General features: G+C 45.2%; 1 protein-coding gene across 1 annotated transcript in view; it reads right to left on the bottom strand.

The window, feature by feature from the left end:
• The window catches only part of LOC121537649 (nck-associated protein 5-like), a 145,016-nt gene extending 125,262 nt beyond the window's left edge, over nt 1-19,754 (bottom strand). Inside the window, 2 exon segments of the mRNA XM_045215814.1 lie at nt 18,185-18,462; nt 19,682-19,754. Of these exon segments, the coding sequence (XP_045071749.1) occupies nt 18,185-18,462; nt 19,682-19,754 (351 nt within the window).
• Nucleotides 19,755-22,765: the final 3,011 nt, after the last annotated feature.

Raw genomic sequence — 22,765 nt, 5'->3', positions numbered from 1 at the left:
CCAGGGTGCTAACCCCTAAAACATCCCACTCAAATAAGGAGTAAGTCAATGGTCAATCGGATATAAAACAAGCATGTATCATTTGGCATAGTGATGTAACTGTATCTTGTCAGCTGTCACCCAACTTTAAATCGCACATTTAGTTTATTTGTGTTATTTTCTCTTTTTCGAGATGTTCTTCCATTCTTTCGGCCTCTGCTCTCCGGGATTAGCGGTGATCTTCGGCTACTGTGGGAAAATGTCAAGCGGCAGGTTGAACTTCTTCGGCTAGGCCAGCTATTTTCTCCTACGATAACAAACACAGTTCTGTCGTTATTATTTGTTTACTTATAATCCTCTTTATCTAGGTTGCCCCCCAGGGAAAACCTTTACCATAGGGCCATTCTTTAGACCGACTAGTGATTCAGGTTAAATCGCTCACTCTCCAAGGTATACAATGGTGTGCCCTCTACACTGAAAGCATTACCTTACAAAGCTATTCATTCACTCACCATCACATAATGCAGAGAGCACAAAGCATTCTCATTGTCCCCTTACAGAGTCACAAGTCCAATGACCAGCAATTTCTTTGCATTGACTTTTGCTATTCATTGCATAGAACTGAGTAGGGCATCCATCACATGTCATACTTTGAACATGAATATTATTACTTCTATGAATGATTCGGAAAATTATTACCACATTAAACCAACTAAAGATTTTCATATTTATCCATTATAAACACATAATACTGTACTGTGCACACCTGACCGCTCATAAATGCATTCAACTTATTGTTAGCATGATATTTCATCGATAGTTTTTAAGATTGAACACATAGAGATGCTTAATGAACAGTGAAAACACATTCAGGAAACCACAACTGCTTTTCTGCACTTATACAGTTGATGCATATACTTCTTCATCCTCTGCATCGACATCCCCCACTCATTCACATAACAAACTTTCACTGTCAAAGCCATTTCGAGTAGATTTAGCCCTGAGCGTTCACCTGTCAAAGCCATTTCAGAGTAGATTTAGCCTGAGCGTTCACACATAAAGGCTCATTTAAAATTATCCTAACTTGATTAATGCTTCCCAACTCCTCTTATTCTGTCTGGAGTCTACAACAGGAACTATCAATAATAATGCACTAATTCAGCTGGCTCAACTCAGCCAAGAGTCTCCCTGTTTCTGAGGCTGCATTCCAAATGGCACACTAATCCCTATTTGGTGATTACTTTTGACAAAGGCTCATCGGGTTCTATCAAATATATATATGGATGGTATCATTTGGGACGCAGCCTGACTCCCACTAATCTGTGCTGTCTCAGGAGGCCTATTCAGCTGACTCAACTCAGCCAAGAGTCTCCCTACTCACTGCATTACTCACTAATCGCTCTACCTCAGAAGGCCTGGAGGACGCACTACATGCAGGTTCAAATTGAATAGGCCTCCTCCCTGTGTGTAGGCTATAAAGTGTCGGTAAGACAATTGTCTTTTCAATCTTTTTCAAATACACTGCGGGCATGATTATAAGAATCAAAGCTAATTGACTGCCACAACAACATGATTCTACCGGGTATCTATGTTAGTGCTTACTACATACTCTGTTCTCCTACAACCAACATCCAACCAACAACCACCACCTCTTCTACCAGCTGCTGGCACCAGATGGGGGTTAGAGCACAGCTTGATAGCCCACTGACCCCTATCTATCTATCTATCTATCTCCCTGTACAATGCCCCTAGGCCCTGTTGACCACTGCTGTTGCAGCCGCCGACCACACACACAAAGGTCAGTCATTGTCGGTTGACACTGTGGACAAATCGGCCCTGGGGGTCAAAAGGGGGGTCCGGCGAACAGCGCTCATTCACCTGAAGGGCGGATCCTTTTAGTGGTGGTGTCCCTCATAAAAATGTCCCCCATTACATTTATGTCCACCATCATGAGGAGGTTGAGAAATCTTGATGCCACTAACCATTACCATAAACATGAGTTACTGGACACATAATATAATAATAATATTGCCTCTTTAGAAAGTGACTAAACTCAATGGCTGAATGATGGTGGTGGTCCACCAATGATTGCTTATCAAACAAATCTCCTAACCTGAGGGTAGTGTGAGTACTGTTCCTATACTCTGTATGGTCAGATCATTAAGTAAATACCTAAATGGTTTATGTGGGAATTGGTTTGCATACAACATCATTGATCAATGTCAGCAATATGATCATACTGTGAATCCTTCCTACTTATACTGCTCTTCCATCATCATATTCCGATGAGTCCTATTAATAAAAAAATTATGATAGCTTTCTCTATGCTCAACTTCATAATACATTTATATTGTTATGCTATTTTGGAATACTATATGACTATGACAGTGTTTAAATACGTTGTTTATACCATGAGAATATAAAATGGGCATTATCTCCTGCTACTGAATGGGAACAGGCACTCCACTTGACTTCCCAAACACAGAAGAAGAAAAAAAGTATTTGATTAGAGAGGAAACAAGAGTTATGGAAAAACAACACCCAGTTCTATGGGAGAAAAACTGTTGCTCCCTATGACACTGTCTTAAGGCTTGAGGAAATGACTCAATGAACTCAACCCACCCAACCACTACTGCCAGTGTCACTCTTCAAACTCTTCAAAATAGTGGGTGGGGCATAGGGGTCATTGCATCCTCATTGGTTAAACTCTGATGTAAAGCGTCAGCGGGCCACAGGGTGGCCACACTTCTCTTCACCCAGAATTCAATGGCAGAAAACAAGGCTTCCTCAGCTGCAACTGCTTCTGACAGACCACATTAGCTATGTCAGAAAGAAAATACCGTAATATAATATGATGGTTCAGTCCGGCGCGGTACTGGGTTGATCCCTGGGTTGTTATCCGTGGCGATACTTTATTTTGAAATGAATACGGTAAAATAGAATTCCAACTGCTGATGGTTTGGGTGAGATATCCAGCTGAATTACCTTGTTTGTAAGAAAAAAATCTATACTATTTGTTGATAAAATGTCAGGTTGAATCATACCCATTTTAGAAGAGATTCAGCACTGCTTTGGTTTTCTGTTTTTGAAATTGTAAATGCTATTGCAAACAACCTTGTCAGCATAATACACACAAACACGCATAGATACACAATAACGTGCCACCCACACACACTGACAACAACACCCCCCACCCCCCCCCCACACACGCACACACACATTCCCAGCCCAGACTAAAAACAGAACAGTGCCCCACCAGGACTGTTATGAAGTAGATGTAGTCAGGCAGACACACACTGAGAGTACCAGCTTTGGTGAAAAATAATAATAATTAACTGAAGGCTAATCTAACATCATGGTGGGTGAATGGCCCCGGAGAGGATCATTATAGCAGCTAATGGGAGCTGTGAAACATGCGTTTGGGGACATTCACAATGGCCTGTGGGACGCCCCCTCGAGTCCTGGCGCGGACTGAGAGCGTGGAGGCAGAGTGATCTTTGTGTGCCGGAGAGAAAGACGAGAGGGATATACAACAGACAGACAGACAGACAGCCAGACAGACAGACAGACCGACAGACAGACAGACAGACAGACAGACAGACAGACAGACAGACCGACAGACAGACAGACAGACAACAGACGGGAGGGGGGCGGGGGAGAGGGGCTGAGCCCCAGGCTGTGAGCTCTCCCCCAGGAGCAGTGTTGCATTGTGTTGTTCTGCAGCGAGGGCCTCGTTATAGGCTGAAGCTCTTCTCAGATGTGGCCATAAATGTAAAAACATACATGAGCAGGGACCCACTGATCACCTTCACTATTCACTCTGCTGTTTGCCTCTCTAATCTATGCTGTTTGGTTAATCGCATGGGTTTGAATACATTACTTTGTTATGTATGAGTAAGCTTATCAACGGCCTATACAGTACATACTTTATCCTTCCTTGGACTATGATAGCACAGACTGTAGATCATTAGGGGGTGGAATGGAGTGTGAAACATCAGATATTAATATTCAATATCCAGCCTGCAATGCTATTGGTTCTCAACCATCTATAACAGTACATATTTAGAATGAAATACAGTATAAATTGTATAAACAGTAACTTCTTCAAGCTAGAGAGATAAACAACAACTCACACAGTCAACCGCTTACTCTTTATATGAGTAATGTCAACCCTACACATAGCCATCAAATACCTATAAAAACACCTCAGTATCCTAACCACACACACCGTTTTCAGTTTCCACTCCAACCTTTTGCTTTTCCACCACTGCATAATAATCTGACCTTAATTCTTTTTTGGGATGCAAAAGCAAACCTCACAACTCTGCTCCTGTTGAAAGTCAATAAGGCAGGCAGCATCAAACGAGGGCAGAGTTAATTAATCATCTCTGCTTCCTTTTCATGGCTCTCCCCTCGTGGCTGTCCTGGGGGTGAGGCAGGCTGCTCCAGGTTGCAGCTGGAGCCGGGGTTGATATTAGCATATGTATATTTAAAGCAGACGGCTAGTTTCCGCATGCAACTTCCTCCGCGGAGACAGGAAGCAGAAAAACGAATGACATTGCTTTTTTTCAATACCAAAAAAACCCAGACAGAATTTGTGGGATAACAAAATATGTGATGAAAGGGAATGTAGGTGATAACCTTCTCACTATTCATCACTGTGACTGACATCAGATTTTTTTTTATGACCTACAACAAAAGAGAATGAGTGGAATCCAGGAAACACATGAAATGTAGATACCTGCTCACACCTGGTCACTGTGAAATGAAATGAACAAAATCAATTTCACTTTGTCTTGGAGGGCCAACTAGAGCGTGAGAGTATATTTCAAAGGGCAGCCAATCATAGAACCCACTCTTAACATACTGTAGGGTTCGTGAAAATGTCAGCCGCGGATAGCCGGCCACCAGCTATCTTCAATTACCTATAACTGAACCTACATAACAATCTACCACATTGTAAACCACCTCAACTCTGCTAGGAATTCACCCAAGTTAAGCGCGTGTAAATAGACGAAATTCCCTTTTTATGCACTTTTCTCTTTACCATATTCTACCTTAAACTTCAGCATCAGCATGCATCTATTCACCCCCTATTCGTTTGGGGTGGAGATCAAAGAAATGAAGGTCTGGTACTTTCCTCCTAAATATCAAGTATTTTTAATTCCGTTGTGCTAAAGAATTTGCATATATTTACATTGCTTTCTTTCATTATCCCTAATATTTTTTTAACGTTCTCTCCGTGATTCTAGTGAGTGAAGAAAAAAAATCAAATTAAAAGGTACACCAACTTTAAAGGGATGCCTTTAGATAAATCTACTAAAACACAATTGAATAACTCCACAAGAAAATCTGTTGGCCAGCAAGTGGGAGGTTTTCATTGGTTGAATAAATATATTCACGAACCACCCTCCAAACTTATCACTTGTATAAGGTAAGTCTAATACCAACTACTGAGAGTTAGGAGGTGTAGTAAAGGCTTAAATTCTGAATCAAAGTCTGAATCAAAAATAAAGTCTGAATCTGGCCCCTACTGCATAACCAAAAGCAAATCCATAACCCAACAAAATACATACACAATAACCAAAGCATCCCTCACCTAATTCAAAACCTTTAACCAGTTAACAACGTTAGTTATTATCTTTGAGTCAAGAGACATACAGTATTTCCATCAACACAGAAGGCATTTTCCTCCACAAAAGGCACAATAATGGCACGACACACACACACACACACACACACATCATGTGAAATAGGATGGGAGGCGTGCAACCATGCATCAAAACACTCTCTAGCACCTCATAGTGTTTTTCCCTCCTTTATGGGTGATTCATCATAAACAGCTTCTGTAATGTATTAGACAAAGATATATGGAGTGATTTGTCTGGTTAATAGGGTCCTGTCACAGTCACAGACCCTTGGCTCCATATAAGCACACTTTTGGGTAAATAATTCAGTTGGAGTGCTGTGTCTGGGAGCTTGGCCCCAACACAAAGCCACAGAGGAGAAGAGGGGGGGGGAGAGAAAAGAGGAATCCTCCCCTGAAGAATGGAGGTCTCTCTCTCTCTCTCTCTCTCTCTCTCTCTCTCTCTCTCTCTCTCTCTCTCTCTCTCTCTCTCTCTCTCTTCTCTCCTCTCTCTCTCTCTCTCTCTCTCTCTCTCTCTCTCTCTCTCTCTCTCTCTCTCTCTCTCTCTCTCTCTCTCTCTCTCTCTCTCTCTCTCTCTCTCTCTCTCTCTCTCTCTCTCTCTCTCTCTCTCTCTCTCCCCCCATTATAACTCTCAGAGCTGTGTATGTTTTCCACAGAAACACAAATCTAGTCTCTATCCCTGTCTGCTGTCCATCCGGGGGAGATCCCCAAATCTTCTCACTATAGAGACCTGTCACATATGAATCCCATTCCCTCCATGCTATTCCTTAAACTTTTTTAGATTTGCCACTCCACCGTCGAAAAATCCACTTACACATAACAATACACACAAGGAAACCATAAACACAAAAGGGGCGTGAATAAATTGCGATATGTGGCACCATGTCGTCCCAAAGTGAATCACTTCCTTACAGAGGTGCATGTGGCAACATATCCCTCAATCCAAATTGTCTGAACATAACATACAAGCATGCTCGATCCCCTTGGCAATTAGTGGTTGTTGGCAGTTAGCAGCAGTTGGCAGGTCAGCGACCTACAGTGCCTTGCAGAAGTATTCACCCTTGGCTTTTTCCTATTTTGTTGCATTACAACCTGTAATTTAAATGGATTTGATTTCATTAATGACATACACAAAATAGTCCAAGTTATGAAGTGAAATGAAAAAAATAACTTGTTTCAAAAATTCTACAAAATAAATAACGGAAAGTGGTGCGTGCATATGTATTTACACCCTTTGCTATGAAGCCCCTAAATAAGATCTGGTGCAACCAATTACCTTCAGAAGTCACATAATTAGTTAAATAAGTTCACCTGTGTGCAATCTAAGTGTCACCCGACCTCAGTATATATAAACACCTGTTCTGAAAGGCCCCAGAGTCTGCAACACCACTAAGCAAGGGGCACCACCAAGCAAGTGGCACCATGAGGACTAGGGCTCTCCAAACAGGTCAGGGACAAAAGTTGTGGAGAATTACAGATCTTTGTTATAAAAAAACATCAGAAATTTAACATCCCCACACCATTAAATCCATTATTAAAAAATTGAAAATATGCAACACAACAAACCTGCGGCCGTCCACCAAAACTCGCGACCGGCAAGGAGGGCATTCATCAGAGAGGCAACAAAGAGATCAAAATAACCCTGAAGAGCTGCAAGCTCCTCGGCGTTATTCTCTCCTCCCTTAACCTATACTCCATAGAGCTGGGCTTTACGGAAGAGTGGCCAGAAAAAACCATTGCTTAAAAAAAAAAAATAACAAACACTTTGGTGTTCGCCAAAAGGCATGTGGAAGACTCTCCCCAAACATATGGAAGAAGCTACTCTGGTCAATGAACTAAAAATTAGCTTTTTGTCCATCAAGTAAAACACTATGTCTGGCGCAAACCCAACACCTCTCATCACCCCAAACACCATCCCCACAGTGAAGCATGGTGGTGGCAGCATCATGCTGTGGGGATTTTTTCATCGGCAGGGACTGGGAAACTGGTCAGAATTGAAGGAATGATGGATGGTGCTAAATACAGGGGAAATTTTGACAAACCTGTTTCAGTCTTCCAGAGATTTGAGACTGGGACTGGGGTTCACCTTCCAGCAGGACAATACCCTAAGCATACTGCTAAAGCTACAGTCGAGTGGTTTAAGGGGAAACATTTAAATGTCTTGGAGATGGCCTATCAAAACCAACCTCAATCCAATTCAGAATCTGTGGTATGACTTCAAGATTGCTGTACACCAGCCAACCCACCCCACTTGAGGGCGCTGGAGCGTTTTGCCTTAAAGAATGGGCAAAAATCCCAGTGCTAGATGTGCCAAGTTATAAGACATAGCCCAACTTGTAGTTGTAATTGCTGCAAAAGGTGGCTCTACAAATTATTGACTTTGGGGGGGTAATAGTTTGCCGCTCAAGTTTTCAGTTTTTTTGTCTTATTTCTTGTTTGTTTCACAATAAAAAAATATTTTGCATCTTCAAAGTGGTAGCTATGTTGTGTAAAATCAATTGATACAACCCCCAAAATCCATTTAAATTCGGTTGTAAGCACAAATATGAAAAATGCCAAAGGGTGAATACTATCGCACCACTTACATACTACAACACATAACACTAAAAATCACATTATTGAGGGAAGCTGAAGGATGGGACAAAAAACAAACAAAAAATAACTACTGTAAAATATAATGTGTCTGTAAAATGTAGATTATCTATAAGCGTAGAAGCCTAAGTGTTGTTTCCATTGTTTACTCCAATTAGGGGAAGGATGGTAGGGTTAGGGGAAAACAATTAATATACAAATATATATATATATATATATTTAAAATAATATTATTTTTCCAATAACACCCCTACTCATTCAAGGGTTTTCCTTTATTTTTATTATAAATAATAATAATCAAAACTATAAATAACACATATGGAATTGTAGTAACCAAAGGATGGTTAAACAAATCAAAATATATTTTATATTTAGATTCTTCAAATAGCCACCCTTTGCCTTGGCGACAGCTTTGCACCTCTTGGCACTCTCAACCAGCTTCACCTGGAATGCTTTTCCAACAGTCTTGAAGGAGTTCCCACATATGCTGAGCACTTGTTGGCTGCTTTTCTTTCACTTTGCCGTCTGACTCATCCCAAACCATCTCAATTGGGTTGGGGTCAGGGGAGACTTGTCCCGATCATCTGAGGCCAGGTCATCTGATACAGCACTCCATCACTCTCCTTCTTGGTACAATAGCCCTTACACAGCCTGGAGGTGTGTTGAGTCTTGTCCTGTTGAAAAACAAATACAGTCCCACTAAGCCCAAACCAGATGGCTGGCGTATCCTCGAATGCTCTACCATGCTGGTTAAGTGTGCCTTACATTCTAAATATCCACGTGTCAACAGCAAAACACCCCCCACCATCACCTACTCTTCCATGCTTTACAGTGGGAAATACACATGTGAGATCATCCGTTCACCCACACCGTCTCACAATGCCACGGCGTTGGAAGCAAAAATCTCCAATTTACTCCAGACCAAAGTACACATTTCCACCGGTCTAATGTCCATTGCTCGTGTTTCTTGGCCCAAGCAGGTCTCTTCTTCTTATTGGTGTCCTTTAGTAGTGGTTTCTTTGCAGCATTCGTCCATGAGGCCTGATTCACGTCCCCTCTGCATATGTTATGTGTCTGTGACTTGACTCTTAAGCATTTATTTGGGCTGCAATTTCTGAGGCTGAGTATCTCTAATGAACTTATCCTCTGCAACAGAGGTAACTCTGGAGTCTTCCATTCCGTTTTTGAATTTTCCATTACTACTTTCATGTCTTAAAGTAATATGGACTGTCGTTTCTCTTTGCTTATTTGAGCTGTTCATGCAATAATATGACTTGGTATTTTACCAAATAGGGCTATCTTTTGTATAACCCCCTACCTTGTCCACACAACTGATTTGCCTCAAACGCGGTTAGAAGGAAAGAAATTCCACAAATTAACTTTTAAAGGCACACCTGTTAATTAATCATTCCAGGTACTACCTCATGAGCTGGTTGAGAGAATACCCAGAGTGTGCAAGCTGTCATCAGGCAAAGGGTGCTACTTTGAAGAATCTCAATATAACATATATTTTATTTTCATTTTTGGGATAATACTGATTCCTTATGTGTTATTTAATAGTTTTGATGTGTTCACTATTATTCTACAATGTAGAAAATATAATGCCAAGCGTTACATCTGGAGAAACCATGCACCATCCCTTCGGTAAGCATGGTGGTGGCAGCATCATGCTGTGGGGATGTTTTTCAGCGGCAGGGACTGGGAGATTAGTCAGGGTCACGCGGAAGATGAGCGGAGCAAAGTCAGAGAGATCCTTGATAAACCTGCTCCAGCGCTCGACCTTAGACTGGACAATTACCCTAACACACCCAGACAATGCAGGAGTGACTTTGGGACAAGTCTCTGAATGTCCTTGAGTGGCCCAGCCAGCCGGACTTGAATCAATCGAACATCTCTGGAAGACCTGAAAATGCTGTGCAGCGCCTCCCATCCAACCTGACAGAGCTTGAGGGATGTGCAGAAAAATGAAAAACTCTCCAAATACAGGTGTGCCAAGCTCGTCATACCCAAGAAGACTCAAGGCTTATCCCTCCATTCTTCAACAAAGGACTGAGTAAAGGGTCTGATATTTCAGTTTTGTATTTTTAATACATTTGCTAAAATTCCTAAAAACCTGTTTTTGCTTCGTCATTATAGGGTATTGTGTGTAGATTGATGAGAAAACTTAACTAACAAAATGGGAAGTCAAGGGGGGTCTAAATACTTTCCGAATGCACTGTCTATATTCACATAAAAACCAATAATGGGTATTGGAAATTTGCAGACAATTACTTGATCGAAGCCACAATATATCTGCAATATTAAAGCTGATCTACCCCCTAAATTATATATTTTTTAAATTCACCCTATTCTGAAGGCCATTCATCTTTTTTGTGAACCACATATATGTTCCCCCCTCCATGTACTGTAATATCTGCCCAGGGCAGTTCCTGTCTCCCAGTCTCTCACCATGGCTCCGGAGGGTAGTCTACTTCCACTATAACATCATGCTACTACTGCTCAAACCCCTACCAAAACTCACCACCCCTAAGCAGAGGGATGTTGCATATCTCCCCATTACACGCATGTCCCTAGTACTCATACTGTTCCTTCGGTGTACCCTGTACTGTTTCTCTCTCTCCGTCCCTCTCTCTCTTCGTCTTCTTACGTCCTCCCTTCCGCTTGCCACACCTGTGGCGAATGTTGCGGAATCCGAAATGATGATGCAGATTCAGGAAGCCCTTATTCCCTCTGTCCTTCTTTTCGGCTCACAGCTCTCCTCTCCTCTCCTCTCCTTCTCCTAGGCACAGCCACATCCTCTTCTGCTGCTTGTCATATTTAACTAGTTTGTCAGGTTGATTAAATCACCTGTTCAGATCCCCTTTTTCTTTCGCCACCCTGGGAGCATGGCATTGTGTGCGGGTGTGTGTGAGTGTGCTTGCTTGCTTCCTTGTGTCTTGTTCATGCTGGTCACAAAAAGAGCCATCATTTCGGACGTTTGAAAAGGTACTGAGACGTTCATATATGCTTGTTAGGGTGTGTGTGTGAGAGGGTGGCGCGGACATCAAACATGTCAACATGTGCCATCCTGAAATCCCCAAACCCTTTCCTCCTTCTCCAGTCCCCTCCTATCTCTCAGCCGCTCCATCTGTCTACTGAGCAGTGGCTTATTCTGCTCCTCAGTGTAGGCAAATGTCAAGCAGGGCAGAGCTGTGCATGAGCTTGTGTGTTTGCTTGTGCATGTATTTTTATTTATTTATTTAACTAGGCAATTAAACTACACCGACTGTTTGCCAATTTACCCCCCTTTGACTCCCAATCCCGCCGGATTGTGATACAGCCTGGATCAACGGGGTCTATAGTGACCCTCTGCACTGAATGCAGTGCCTTGGCCGCTCGCGCCACTCGGGTGCTTCGTGTGTGTTTACAGCAGCAGGAGGTTGAAATTAGCATTGTGAGGAGAGCTGACTGGCAGAGCAAGAGAGCCGCGACCAATGAAGGGCTCACTACGTTCGATCTCCGGAATATTCTCCCAGTCAGTCAGAACCACGTCAGTCTCACAGTTAAGCAGTGCAAATGGAAAGGTACAAATGAAAACCTACTGACACTCACTGCACGCTGGGGGAGAGTAGAGGGGAAGTCTCGTCGATCAATGATAATTCCAGTAGTCACAGACATTTACAGTAGAACTTTCTATGAATATGTGCATCCATTATGAATCCTCATAAGCATATAAATACACTTATAATTAGGGCCGGAGATGATACCAGTATGGCAATATTTTTCCATGCCATAAATGAAAACACGAAGCACACCAAAATCTTTGGTCCTTTAAAAACCTGCTGTATGTAAAATATTGTGTACTATAGCTAGAAAATAAATTACTCTATTATATTTTGTTTTCAACATTAGGGCTGTTTTTCTTAAAGAGGTTATATCCTTGTGTTTTGTTTCCTTGCCACGATACTAACAGTATCACAATACTGTGTCTCCCAGCCCTACTTATAATGCATTGTGGTGATGTTATTCAAGTGTCACCACAGTAACATCTATTCTTTAAATGTATATATCATTATCTTAACATCTAAATATCCAACATCATAATTTACATATTCACATACCACATTGATTTCTTGGTTTCAAAATGCAGGTAATTTCACAGATTTTCCAGAAATCCCAGTTGGAAGATTTCTGTATTTAGGGAGGAATGCCATGGGAGATCGGGAATCCCCCCCAACCGGTTCTAAAATTCACATTTAATTTTTCACCCTATTTCAAATAACAAAGCAACCAAGATGTTTAGTAACACTACCTTTTTTCGTTTTCTTCCAGAGGTCAAGGGAGTTGAGTTACCCTCCAGGTCCCATCCTCTATATTTAGTGAGGTGGAAATACATTACAGCTCACACTAAAGATTACTGAACTCATCAGGCACCTGGGCAAGCACTTGGATAGAGTGAAGTTACCCCTAGATGCTGATCTTGAGTCCGTTTTGCATTTCCCCCACAAATGGTTAAGGTTAGGATCGGGGAAGGGCAACTGATCTTACTACTCTGTACTTAGGAAACTTCCGCTGGAGCCAAGCCTCTTAGAAGCATTTATGTCCCTTCTGTTGTTGAGCAGGTTAGGGTGCGCTCTGTTGTAATTGTAAATCAAAGGGCCTGTCATATCAGTAAATGGTCCAATCTAGATGACTAATCATTTTCTCATCAGTGTTGGATTGCATCATAGCTTTAGTCACCTTTTAAATAAGCAATCAATTGCATAATTACTTACTTTGACAATTCAGTTTCTAACAATACTTCAATATTTGAAAGTAATCTTGGTAGTACCTCACCAGGATGAGACAACATATCACTGTACATTCAAATGTACAATAAAATTTAAATATCCCAAAATACATGCAAAAAAAAAACTCCTATTGCTCAATAACCAATTATACTTTTTTTTTAAATATTCCTATATTGTTTAATGACCAACCTATCTTTTTTTTATTTTCTTGACAAGGGTCCCAGGTGCATGGAAGTTCTACTCATCTTCTGTGCAACACTGAAGCATCTCACACTACAGCCAAACCAGTAAGGTATGTTGACAGAAGCTAGCTAAGAGCTGGAGGCATATACACTGTTTCCCCATTCACACCCTAATGGCTTTCACAATATCCTGTACTCAAACAATGACCCCTCAAATTCTTCTCCCCTGTCTACCACATCAGTTAAACCTAATTTATCTAACAATATATATAAACATATCTGTCAAACTAACCACAAAACTGGTTTCTTCAGTTTTTTCAAGTGGCTTTTGCATTTATTTACTCAGTGGTCGCTAATGTCGGAAAATTAAATATTTCCTGACTGAGAAATTATTTAGGGAAAATACATCATTCCAACTTCGCACTATGCTCCAAGCCAGGGTGTCTTTAAACAGTAGTCTTTCTAAATTAAACCCTCTAGGATTTGTAGAAGGAAAGGGAATTACCTCAAAAGGGGAATTGCTTCAGAAACATATCCATTTTTAATAGATTTAAAAGTTACATCATCGCATGCTCAGCAGGCAACTTCCTGCATGCAAAATCAACACTACATTTATATCTGCCAATTTGAACACTCCCTTGGCCATACCCATATTGGATGGAGGCCAATAAGTGGCAGTCTTGACATATTTGTGTTTCTGTGCATATATTCATTCCCTACTTACCTTTAAATCTTCTACGATCAATAAATCAATCATATATCCACCAATACCATCTCCAAATCTCCAGATGAAGGTGTGGTGAATAAATCCCAAACATTGGGGACTGAGAGAGTTCACAGACCACAGACTACAGATCATGACTTCGGCTTGGAGCCTGAGTGAGGATGTGATCACAGTGCAGTGTGTCTAGCCCCATGTGTGTACAGGAGACAGGATGGATGCGGCTTTCTCCACCACACCCATTCCCCCTCACACCCACCCAGCCAGTCTACCTCTCTTCCCCCTTCCCTAGTTCCAGTGTTCCTGGGCAGGGCAGTCTCGCGCCTTGATCCCTGCTAGTATCAGCTGCATGGTGAAGGGGTGGCATCCCCCTCCTACAGATGCAGTGTGCTCCTCCCACCCCTACACCCTCCCCCAAGGCCCAGGCTCTATTCCGCCACGTTAAATCCTGTTACTGCCCCTCTGCCAATCTCTGCCTCATTCACTCCCAGACCCCTACCAGACTCTGCCAATAGGCCCTGATCTTGGATCCAGTGATCCAATTCCACACATCATAATAATAAACCCCCAAAACACAACTCTGCCGCAGTTCCATGTGAGGCGTGGTTAACAGCTACTGATAAAAAACACATGCAGCGATGTCGAAGCTGACAGGATGACCACTTCCCAGTGGGATAATGATCAGCTACCTGTTTGGGTTTTACCACAGGGAATCCAGGAAGGATTCCCAAGTTTCTTAACTTCTGTTTCTACCGTTAGTTATATTCTTTTTTACGTTGATGTGATGCACTAAGATTCTGAAAAATACCCATAAAATATAATTACTAGTCATTCTATTACTATTTTAGTTATTTTCCGTGTCATCATCTTCACTGTCCCTTGGGCAAACAATGGGCCCTGAATCTGTCATTGATCATATAGAGAGTTTCTTTCATGTGGTTAAAGCCTAAAGATAGTTGAGTCCCTCCGGCCTTTAACACAAATAGCTGTTAATTGCTATCCTGTCCCCTGGGCTCTTGGCTCTTTCAGGAAGGGGGACACGAGAATAGGGTGTGTGTGTCTGTCTGTTGAAGATGCATGCAGCCCACGGCAACCACAGCAACCACTTTGAATCTAGGGCATGATGGGTAAAGAAGAACTTCCCCTAATTGTAGGCCCTCTTGACTCAACAGGGCAACAAGGGGCCATCTTATTGGGCGGAAAAACTATTCCAATTACACATGCTGCAGCCCCCAATCCGACCTCAGTGTCCTCTTTACAAAAATGAACTCTTCTCTTCTCCACCGGCCCAAATTCCACCCAACTCTAGTGGTTACCTACACGGAGAGGCCTGTTTTGTCCCTTTGAATGCGTCTTGTCTTTGATTTCGCTACATATACCATAGCCTCATGATGTTAAATAAGAGGGTTTCACAGTGACAGAACTCTACATTTAAGCGGATAATTGGTTTTCAGATCATTACTAAGGCATGTGCCAACACAGATAACTTACAACACCCGGTCGGAGACTTCAAAAACATCAAAACACATCAGACAAGCAGCAGAGAAGGGGGAGGGGGTTCTCCTGCTTAGCAGAACATAAACAGGTCAACTGAAATGTTTTCCTCATCATCCTATCACAGCAAATCCAAAAACCATTTTACTCACATGATTGCTAACTATTTATTTGGTTCATTTACCGACGCAAGCAACAAATAGCAGGCCAGGGTTCTCCACACACCTACAGTATACAGGCACATGTTGCTCTAACAAATTAGTTAAAGTGGAATGCTTTAGTGAAAGCATCCACTCATTCTTTCTCTAAAGTAACTGTATCCACATGTCCTCTATGCGTGGCTAATCAAATTGAAATCTACAGGGTGCCGTTCCCTTGAACAATTTAATTATACCATGTTTACCATGTTGTGAGTAAAATATTTTACACATTTACATTTTTTCATTTAGCAGGGCGCTCTTGTCGAGCACTTACAATTGGTGCATTCAAATATAATATAATATAATATGTGTATTAAATACCTAATACATATTATACAGAATGTGATCTAACAATCCATATGAGTTCTAATTGCATAAATAACAGAGGAAAGTTTCATTAAGGCTAACAAATCTCATTGGTCGGAAAACTAGCATGCCAGTATCACCATCAAATACCTTGGTAGGATTCCGTTTTATGAGCAAAGCCGGGCCCCCACTAACCTTACCCACAGGACAAAGGTGAATATGGGGGGATACCACGGGGTTGACTCCTATCTGATCCACATCCAAGGTTGTAATAATTTCTCTCTACCACAGAGCCAACTCCTCCAAAGTAGATTCCCATGAGACTAGGGGGGGTGGTAAACTTCTTTCAAAACGCCTTACTAGGTCTCAGACAGAGTAAGAGCCAGAGTGGCCCCGCATTCTGCCTGGTTCCCTACACCACACAGTTACCCCTGTGGGTCTCGCCTATGAGCGTATGTCCCTGCCACAGAGGCTGTCATGGTGGGAGATGAGAAAGAGGCTGGGAGGTTGGCCCCCTGTCGAGAGTTCATTTAAAAACACATGGGGGCTTGAAGTGGGGACTCCAAATCCCCATTATGTAAAACTATCTCATGCTCCCTATCACTGTTGAGGCCCTAAGCTCCACCCAGGTGCTAAAAGGAATGGGTCATAGGTTAAACCCTGATCACTTCTCTCCATCATATTATTTATCTCTTTTCTACCACTTCAAACAGTGTGTGGACTGTGACATCTTTAGTTATCATGCTGTTATACTCTGGCTAATTCCTCCGACCAGAGCGGGTCGGTCAGTTGCATTTCTACACTGTTATAACTCTCAGTTACACACGTCGTTTGAGCATAGATGTATATCAAACTCCCCATTGACTGCATGGCAATGTAAACCTATCCCCTTAAAGCATGTCAACCCCATACCATAGTTGCTACCCAGCTCCATGTTTTATTTATTTGTCTCTACTTGGCACAGTGGTGCCTATGTAATATGGCTATGTAAAAAAAAAAAAGCTCTACCAACCAACTGGCTTATCTTCCAATTAATTTGCACTTAATTTCCATAAACCAAACTAATTTGTCTCTTTTGGAGATATGTTCCCATTTCTGGCTTGTTTTATTGCTCTGTCTCCAGCCAATGCGGAGTAGGTCTATGAAACAACTCCCTGTAGCCTCAACTGGATAACAATGAACTCTAGCACATAAAATATATTATTTGAGGAAAGGCTACCCAGAACCAGGAGCCTGACACTACCCATAAACCAGGTGGTTTCAGTTGGTATTTGTTTTCTTTCAAATACTTAATCTCGTTACTGAGCTTGCCTGGTGCACATGAACCAATGGAATATACCAAAATTGCAAAAGTGCAAACCCTGCCCAAATAGGCACTCCAAAAGGCTCAATCAAGCGTTTCACAGAAAACAAATAGTTGTCCCGAACAGAAACCAGAGCGCAAGTTCAAATTCAGAGTTCTTTATTCAAGGTTACAGGGCGGGGAGGGGAGTCCGGGGGTGTCGGTTTTCGGGTCCTCCTGTGGGTACCTGTGCTGGGGGGTCACCGAATATCCGGGGGGTGTCGTCCAAGTGCTTGTGTGTGTGTTCCCCAGTATGAGCGCGTATCGGCTGTGTGCGTCTACCTCATCTTTAGATACACAAACAATATGAATGGCAGCAGAATACATCAGGGCTGGGCAAATATTGTGAGGGACAGAAGGCAAAAAGTTACGGGGGCTGAAGATCGGTAGTCGGGTCCAGGGGCAGGTTGATAACGGGCATAAACAGGAGCAGTCAGAAAGGATCGTATCACTAACGAGTCAGAGCGCCAGACAGGCAGGTTACTGGTCCGGGTTTGAAAGACGATCTGACGGGGCTTGGCTGAAAAACAGGGCTTGATATACTGGGAGAGGTAGTGGGGAAATGCAGTTCAGCTGGCAGAGTAATTAAACGGAGTGAGGCAAGGTGAGGGATGGTGAGGTGGGAAATGCAGTGCAGCTGGCCAGGTAACAAGAGCAGAGCAGGGCAGGTGAGCTAGTTAGGTAGTGAGAGAGGTAGGTGAGCAAGTGGAAGATAATTGAGATGCAATTAATGTTGCTACCAGGGAGAGAGAGTGCTCTTGACAGACCCCCTCGCCCCCAAAGTCCCAAAACAACATCATGCCGGGAGGGTGGGGGGGCGGGCGGCGGGTCAAACTCCTCCCGGGCGTCGGTGAGTCTCCTCATCCTCAGAAGGAGCTGGGGTCACGGTCGGGGAGACAGGACAGGCACTGAGACGGGAGCAGAGGCGGCCAGGAACCCCTCTTTCCCCTACGGATTGCAGGCTGATCAGGATGTAGTCGGTGGAAGTCATATTCTCCCTATCCTCCTGGGATCCGTCCTCTCCTCTCCATCCCTCCCAATCCGAGGGTACTGGAACCCCTACCCCCTTCCTAGGCGGAGCAGCCGCCGGACGGTGTAAGACAGACCCCATCTCACGGGCGCGGGAGTGGCGCCGGGGCTGCAGGGACCAGGGGACTTTCATGACCTTACCTTGGAGGCTGGAAGGGTGGGGTGACCCATGGCGCTGAATCGACCCGTTGACTATACTTTCTGCACAGAAAAGGACCAATGAGGCGGGGGCCCTTTCTATCACGCGGCAGATCCCGGGCAGACGGCCGGACCTTCTGACCACGGTAAGTAGGTGCTGGGGGTCCCTCCGTCGTTACACCCCGGCGTAGCTCGTTCCAGACTTCAGGAGCACGGTGCGAGCCTGGGCCCAGAGTGCGGCGGCAGCGGCCGGGCCACACTCCCCAGAGCAGCGACGGTGGCATCCGCCTCCTGGCTGGCAAACAGTGGAGGTTATACCCTAACACACTAAAGGAGAGCCCGGTGGAGGAACTGGTGAGTGAATTATGGGCATATTCCACCCAGAGCAGGTGTTGAGCCCAGGCCCGGGGATTTTGGAAGCCACACGCCTCAGTGCCTTCTCCAGCTCCTGGTTCATGCGTTCCAGTCTTTTACTGCGGGTGAATCGATGGCTGGCGTCCCCAAGGAGATACAAATCCTTCCAAAAGGTTGCTGAGTTCGCGGTCTGACACTATATCCTGGGGTAGGCCATGAATCCGACACACATGTTCCAGACCACCTGGGAGGTCTCTTTAGCAGGGGTAGTTTGGGAGGGGGGCACGAAGTGGGTCATCTTACTAAGCGGTCAACAATGTAAGGATGACTGTGTGTCCGTCAGGGGCGGAAGGCCCGTAACAAAGTCCAGTGAAGCGTGGACCGGGCCTCTTGGGTATGATAGGGGTTGCACAACCCCAGCGGGGGCTGGTTGGGAGTCTTGTTTCGGTTACAAGTGGGACAAGCCTCGGATGAATTCTCGACATTCTCGTCCCCCCCACCAGAACCGCTGGCGGACCAGATGAAGGTTGCGAGTGATGCCGGATGACAGGCCAAGCGGATTGTGCCCCCACTGAATCACAGGTGACTGAGATTTGCTACAACGGTTCGCTGGTGCTTGGACCTGGCTGGTCCCAAGAGCCTCCATGACCTGCTTCTCGATCTCCCAGGTGAGGCCGCTACACCAAGTGGCTGAAGAATGATTCATGGCGGTGTCTGTCCTTCTGAAACATCCGGGAAAAGCATCAGTTTGATGTTGCGAGATCCCGGGGCGGTAGGAGCGTGAAATTGACCGTAAGGAACAAACCACCGCTGTTGTCGGGAGTTCAGCCTCCTGGCTGTTTGGATCTACTCCAGGTTCTTGTGGTCTGTCCACACTACAATGTTCCTTTACCCTCTAACTCAGTGCCCCATTCTTCAAGCCACTTACCCAACGGCTCGCGGGTTCCCATGTCGTAGTTGCATTCGGCGGGGTTCCACGGGTAACACGGGTCATCTTCCATCCTCACTTCTTTAAAGCACTGCACCCACTCCTCCAGCATCTACCTCCACCACAAACTGCCTTGCTGCATCTGGCATCTGAGGATGGGACAAAGTGAACATGTCTTGAGGATATTGAAGGCCTTATCAGCAGCTGATGTCCATTATTTGTTTAGTGCTGGTTAGCCCGTGAGGGGTGCAGCCACTGTGCTATAGTTTCTGATAATCTCCTATAAAAGTTGGCAAAGCCCAGGAACTGTTCCAACTTCTTCCAGACTTCAGAACTGGCCAGGAAGTGACAGCCCACACCTTCGTGAGATCCATCTAATGCTCCCTCGTCACCACATACCCCAGGATAAACGTCTTGGCATGAACTCGCACTTCTCTGCCTTCACGAAAAGGAGTTCTCCAGCAGGCGGCTCAGGACCAACCGGACGTGGGTGCGGTGTGTTCTGACAGTCTTTGAGAATATTAAAATATCTCAAGGTACACAAATCGGTATTTTGCATTCCCTGAGGATATCATTCACTAGGCTTAAAAACTGCTGGGGCATTGAGTGAGGCCGAAGGGCATGTCATATTCATAGTGCCGGTTGGTGTGTTGAGCGGCGCTGTCTTCCATTCGTCTCCCTCCCTCATCCGCACCAGATGGTAGGCATTGCGAGGGTCCAGCTTAGTGAATACAGTGGCTCCCTGCAGCAGTTCGAAGGCAGGGAAAGTAAGGGCAGTGGTACGATTCTTAACCGTGATGCTCGTTCAACCCGGTAATCTATGCATGGCCGAAAAACCGTCCTTCTTGCCGACAAAGAGAATCTCCTGCGGAAGGCAACGTCTGTTATCCCGGAGGCAAAGAGTCATTAATGTAGTCCTCCATGCCTTTCTTTCCGGGGCTGACAGTGAATACAGACACCCTTGGGGTGCTGTGCCAGGCAGGAGATCAATCGCGCAGTCATAGGGTCTGTGTGGGGGTAGAGATGTCGCCTTGGATTTATTAACACCTCTTTCGGCTGTGTAACAGGCCGATTTTGTTTGCTATCTTCCCGGTGAGCGGGCAGGTCCCCCTTAAACAGTCTGGTGACAACTCCTTCCCCACTCCCACTGTTCCTGTCTCCCTCGATGTGGAGGTTGTGCTAGCGGACCCGCGTATCCAAATGAGTGGTTGGCCAGGTGAGTGTAGGAGGGTGAAACTGGATATCCTGGTGGTTTCCTGACGGATTGTCACAGGGCGGAGTATGAGTGACAGTTCCAAGATGATGCCCATCCAGGGCTCGTGCAGGAATGGGTTGTGTCAGTTGATGATGGTTCACGCCCAGTTGCTGTGCAAGCTCAGGGTCCATATGTTTGCTTCGGCTCCATCCCCCGGCCAATGTATGAGTCTTGTCAGAAAGCTGAAGGCGGAGATGAAGCAGGGTCTTTCGGATGGAGGGAGACTGAGGCTTGTTGAGCTCACGATCTCCCCTACACCTGGTGAGCTGCGGCTTTCCCGGACAATAAGCGACTCGGTGATTCTCCCACCACAGTAGAGGCAAAGGTTGGAGCTTAGGCCCAGGCGCCGGCTCTCCTCGGGAGTCAGAGAGGCACGGCCAATCTCCATGGGCTCAGGCTGATTGAGTTGGCTACTAGACTTGACAGGCAGGGGCTGGACAGAGGCGGTATCGGAGTACGGATGGCGGGTTGACTGAGGCGGCCCTTCTCCCTCCTCCCGGGTCTGTTCGGCGGTCAATCCGAGCGGCAAGGTCAATGGCGGCATCAAGCGTTGAGGCGGGTCATGGGAAACAAGCTCTCCTTGTTTCCCCAGGCTATGGAGGGGCTTGCACCAGTGCCTCTGGGTTAAGGGCGAGCTTTGAGCTGGCCAGAATAAAGTCAAGTGGAGAAGTCTGCCACTGTCCGATTGCCCTGACGTGGTGAGCAGGCTTGTGCCTTCCTGTTGGCACCTAGTCAAACCTCTAACATCTCCTCCTCAAAGGCACTGAAGGGGGCACAGCTGGTTTGCCTCTTCCTTCCCCACGCTCGACCGGTGAGATTTATACATCCCCACCTTGGCTCCCTCTGTTGAGAAAGTCCTGGGCTGTAAGTGCAAACTGGATTCGCACTGCTCGAATGGTCTTACTTGCTTCTGGTTCCATCCGCGTTCGGGTTCCCAATCCTTGGTTCAGGAGCGTGGGGATCTGGTGGCGGCACTGCCGGGCCTGCAGCATTAGACCTCCAGCGGAGGGGATGAAGATATCGGTGGTACAGGAACAAGGACCAGGGGGGTGCAGGTGGAGTAGCCGGGCTTGAGAGTAGTTGCAGGGCTTGGGCTAGCTGTTGTTGCTGCAGTTGAACTGTTGTTGCTGCTGGTTGAATAGCTGGAGAGGAAGCGATGTTCGCCAGCCATCCGTTTATGTCTCCCTCAGAGCGTTCCTCCTGTAGGGCAGTCCTCTCTGCTCTTCCTCCTCTTCGGGGAGTGCCTGGGCTCCATGATTCAGATCTTCTGTCACGGGTTCCCATGTTCAAATTCAGAGTTCTTTTTCAAGGTTACAGGCGGGGAAGGGGTCCCAGGGGTGTCAGGGGGTCTTTCAGGGTCCTCCTGTGGTACCTGTGCTCGGGGGTCTCCAAATGTCCGGGGGGTGTCCAGTCAATCTTAGTGTGTGTGTTCCCCAGTGATGGAGCGCGTATTCGGGCTGAGGGTGGTGAAACGTCTCGCACCCTCATCTGGTGTCGAGATGGGGTAACACACACACACAACAGCAATATGAATGGCAGGCAGAAGTTACAGATCGGGGCCTGGGCAAATGTCGTGGTGAGAGACAGAAGGCAGAAAGTTACGGGGGGTGGATCGGAGGTGGTCGGTCAAAGGCAGGTTGGGATACGGGGCATAGAACGGAGGCAGTCAGAAAGGATCGTATCACAAACGGGAGTCAGAGCGCAGACAGGCAGGTTACTGTCCGGGTTTGAACAGTCTACAGGCCTTGGCTGAAAAACGGGGCTTGATATACTGGGAGGGGTAGTGGGGAAATGCAGTTCAGCTGGCAGAGTAATTAGAACAGTGACAA

Source organism: Coregonus clupeaformis, unplaced genomic scaffold, assembly GCF_020615455.1.
Source record: "Coregonus clupeaformis isolate EN_2021a unplaced genomic scaffold, ASM2061545v1 scaf0525, whole genome shotgun sequence".
NCBI classification, from domain to species: Eukaryota; Metazoa; Chordata; class Actinopteri; order Salmoniformes; family Salmonidae; genus Coregonus; species Coregonus clupeaformis.
Note: the sequence above shows the minus strand (reverse complement) of the source record. Positions and strands in the feature narration are given on the sequence as shown.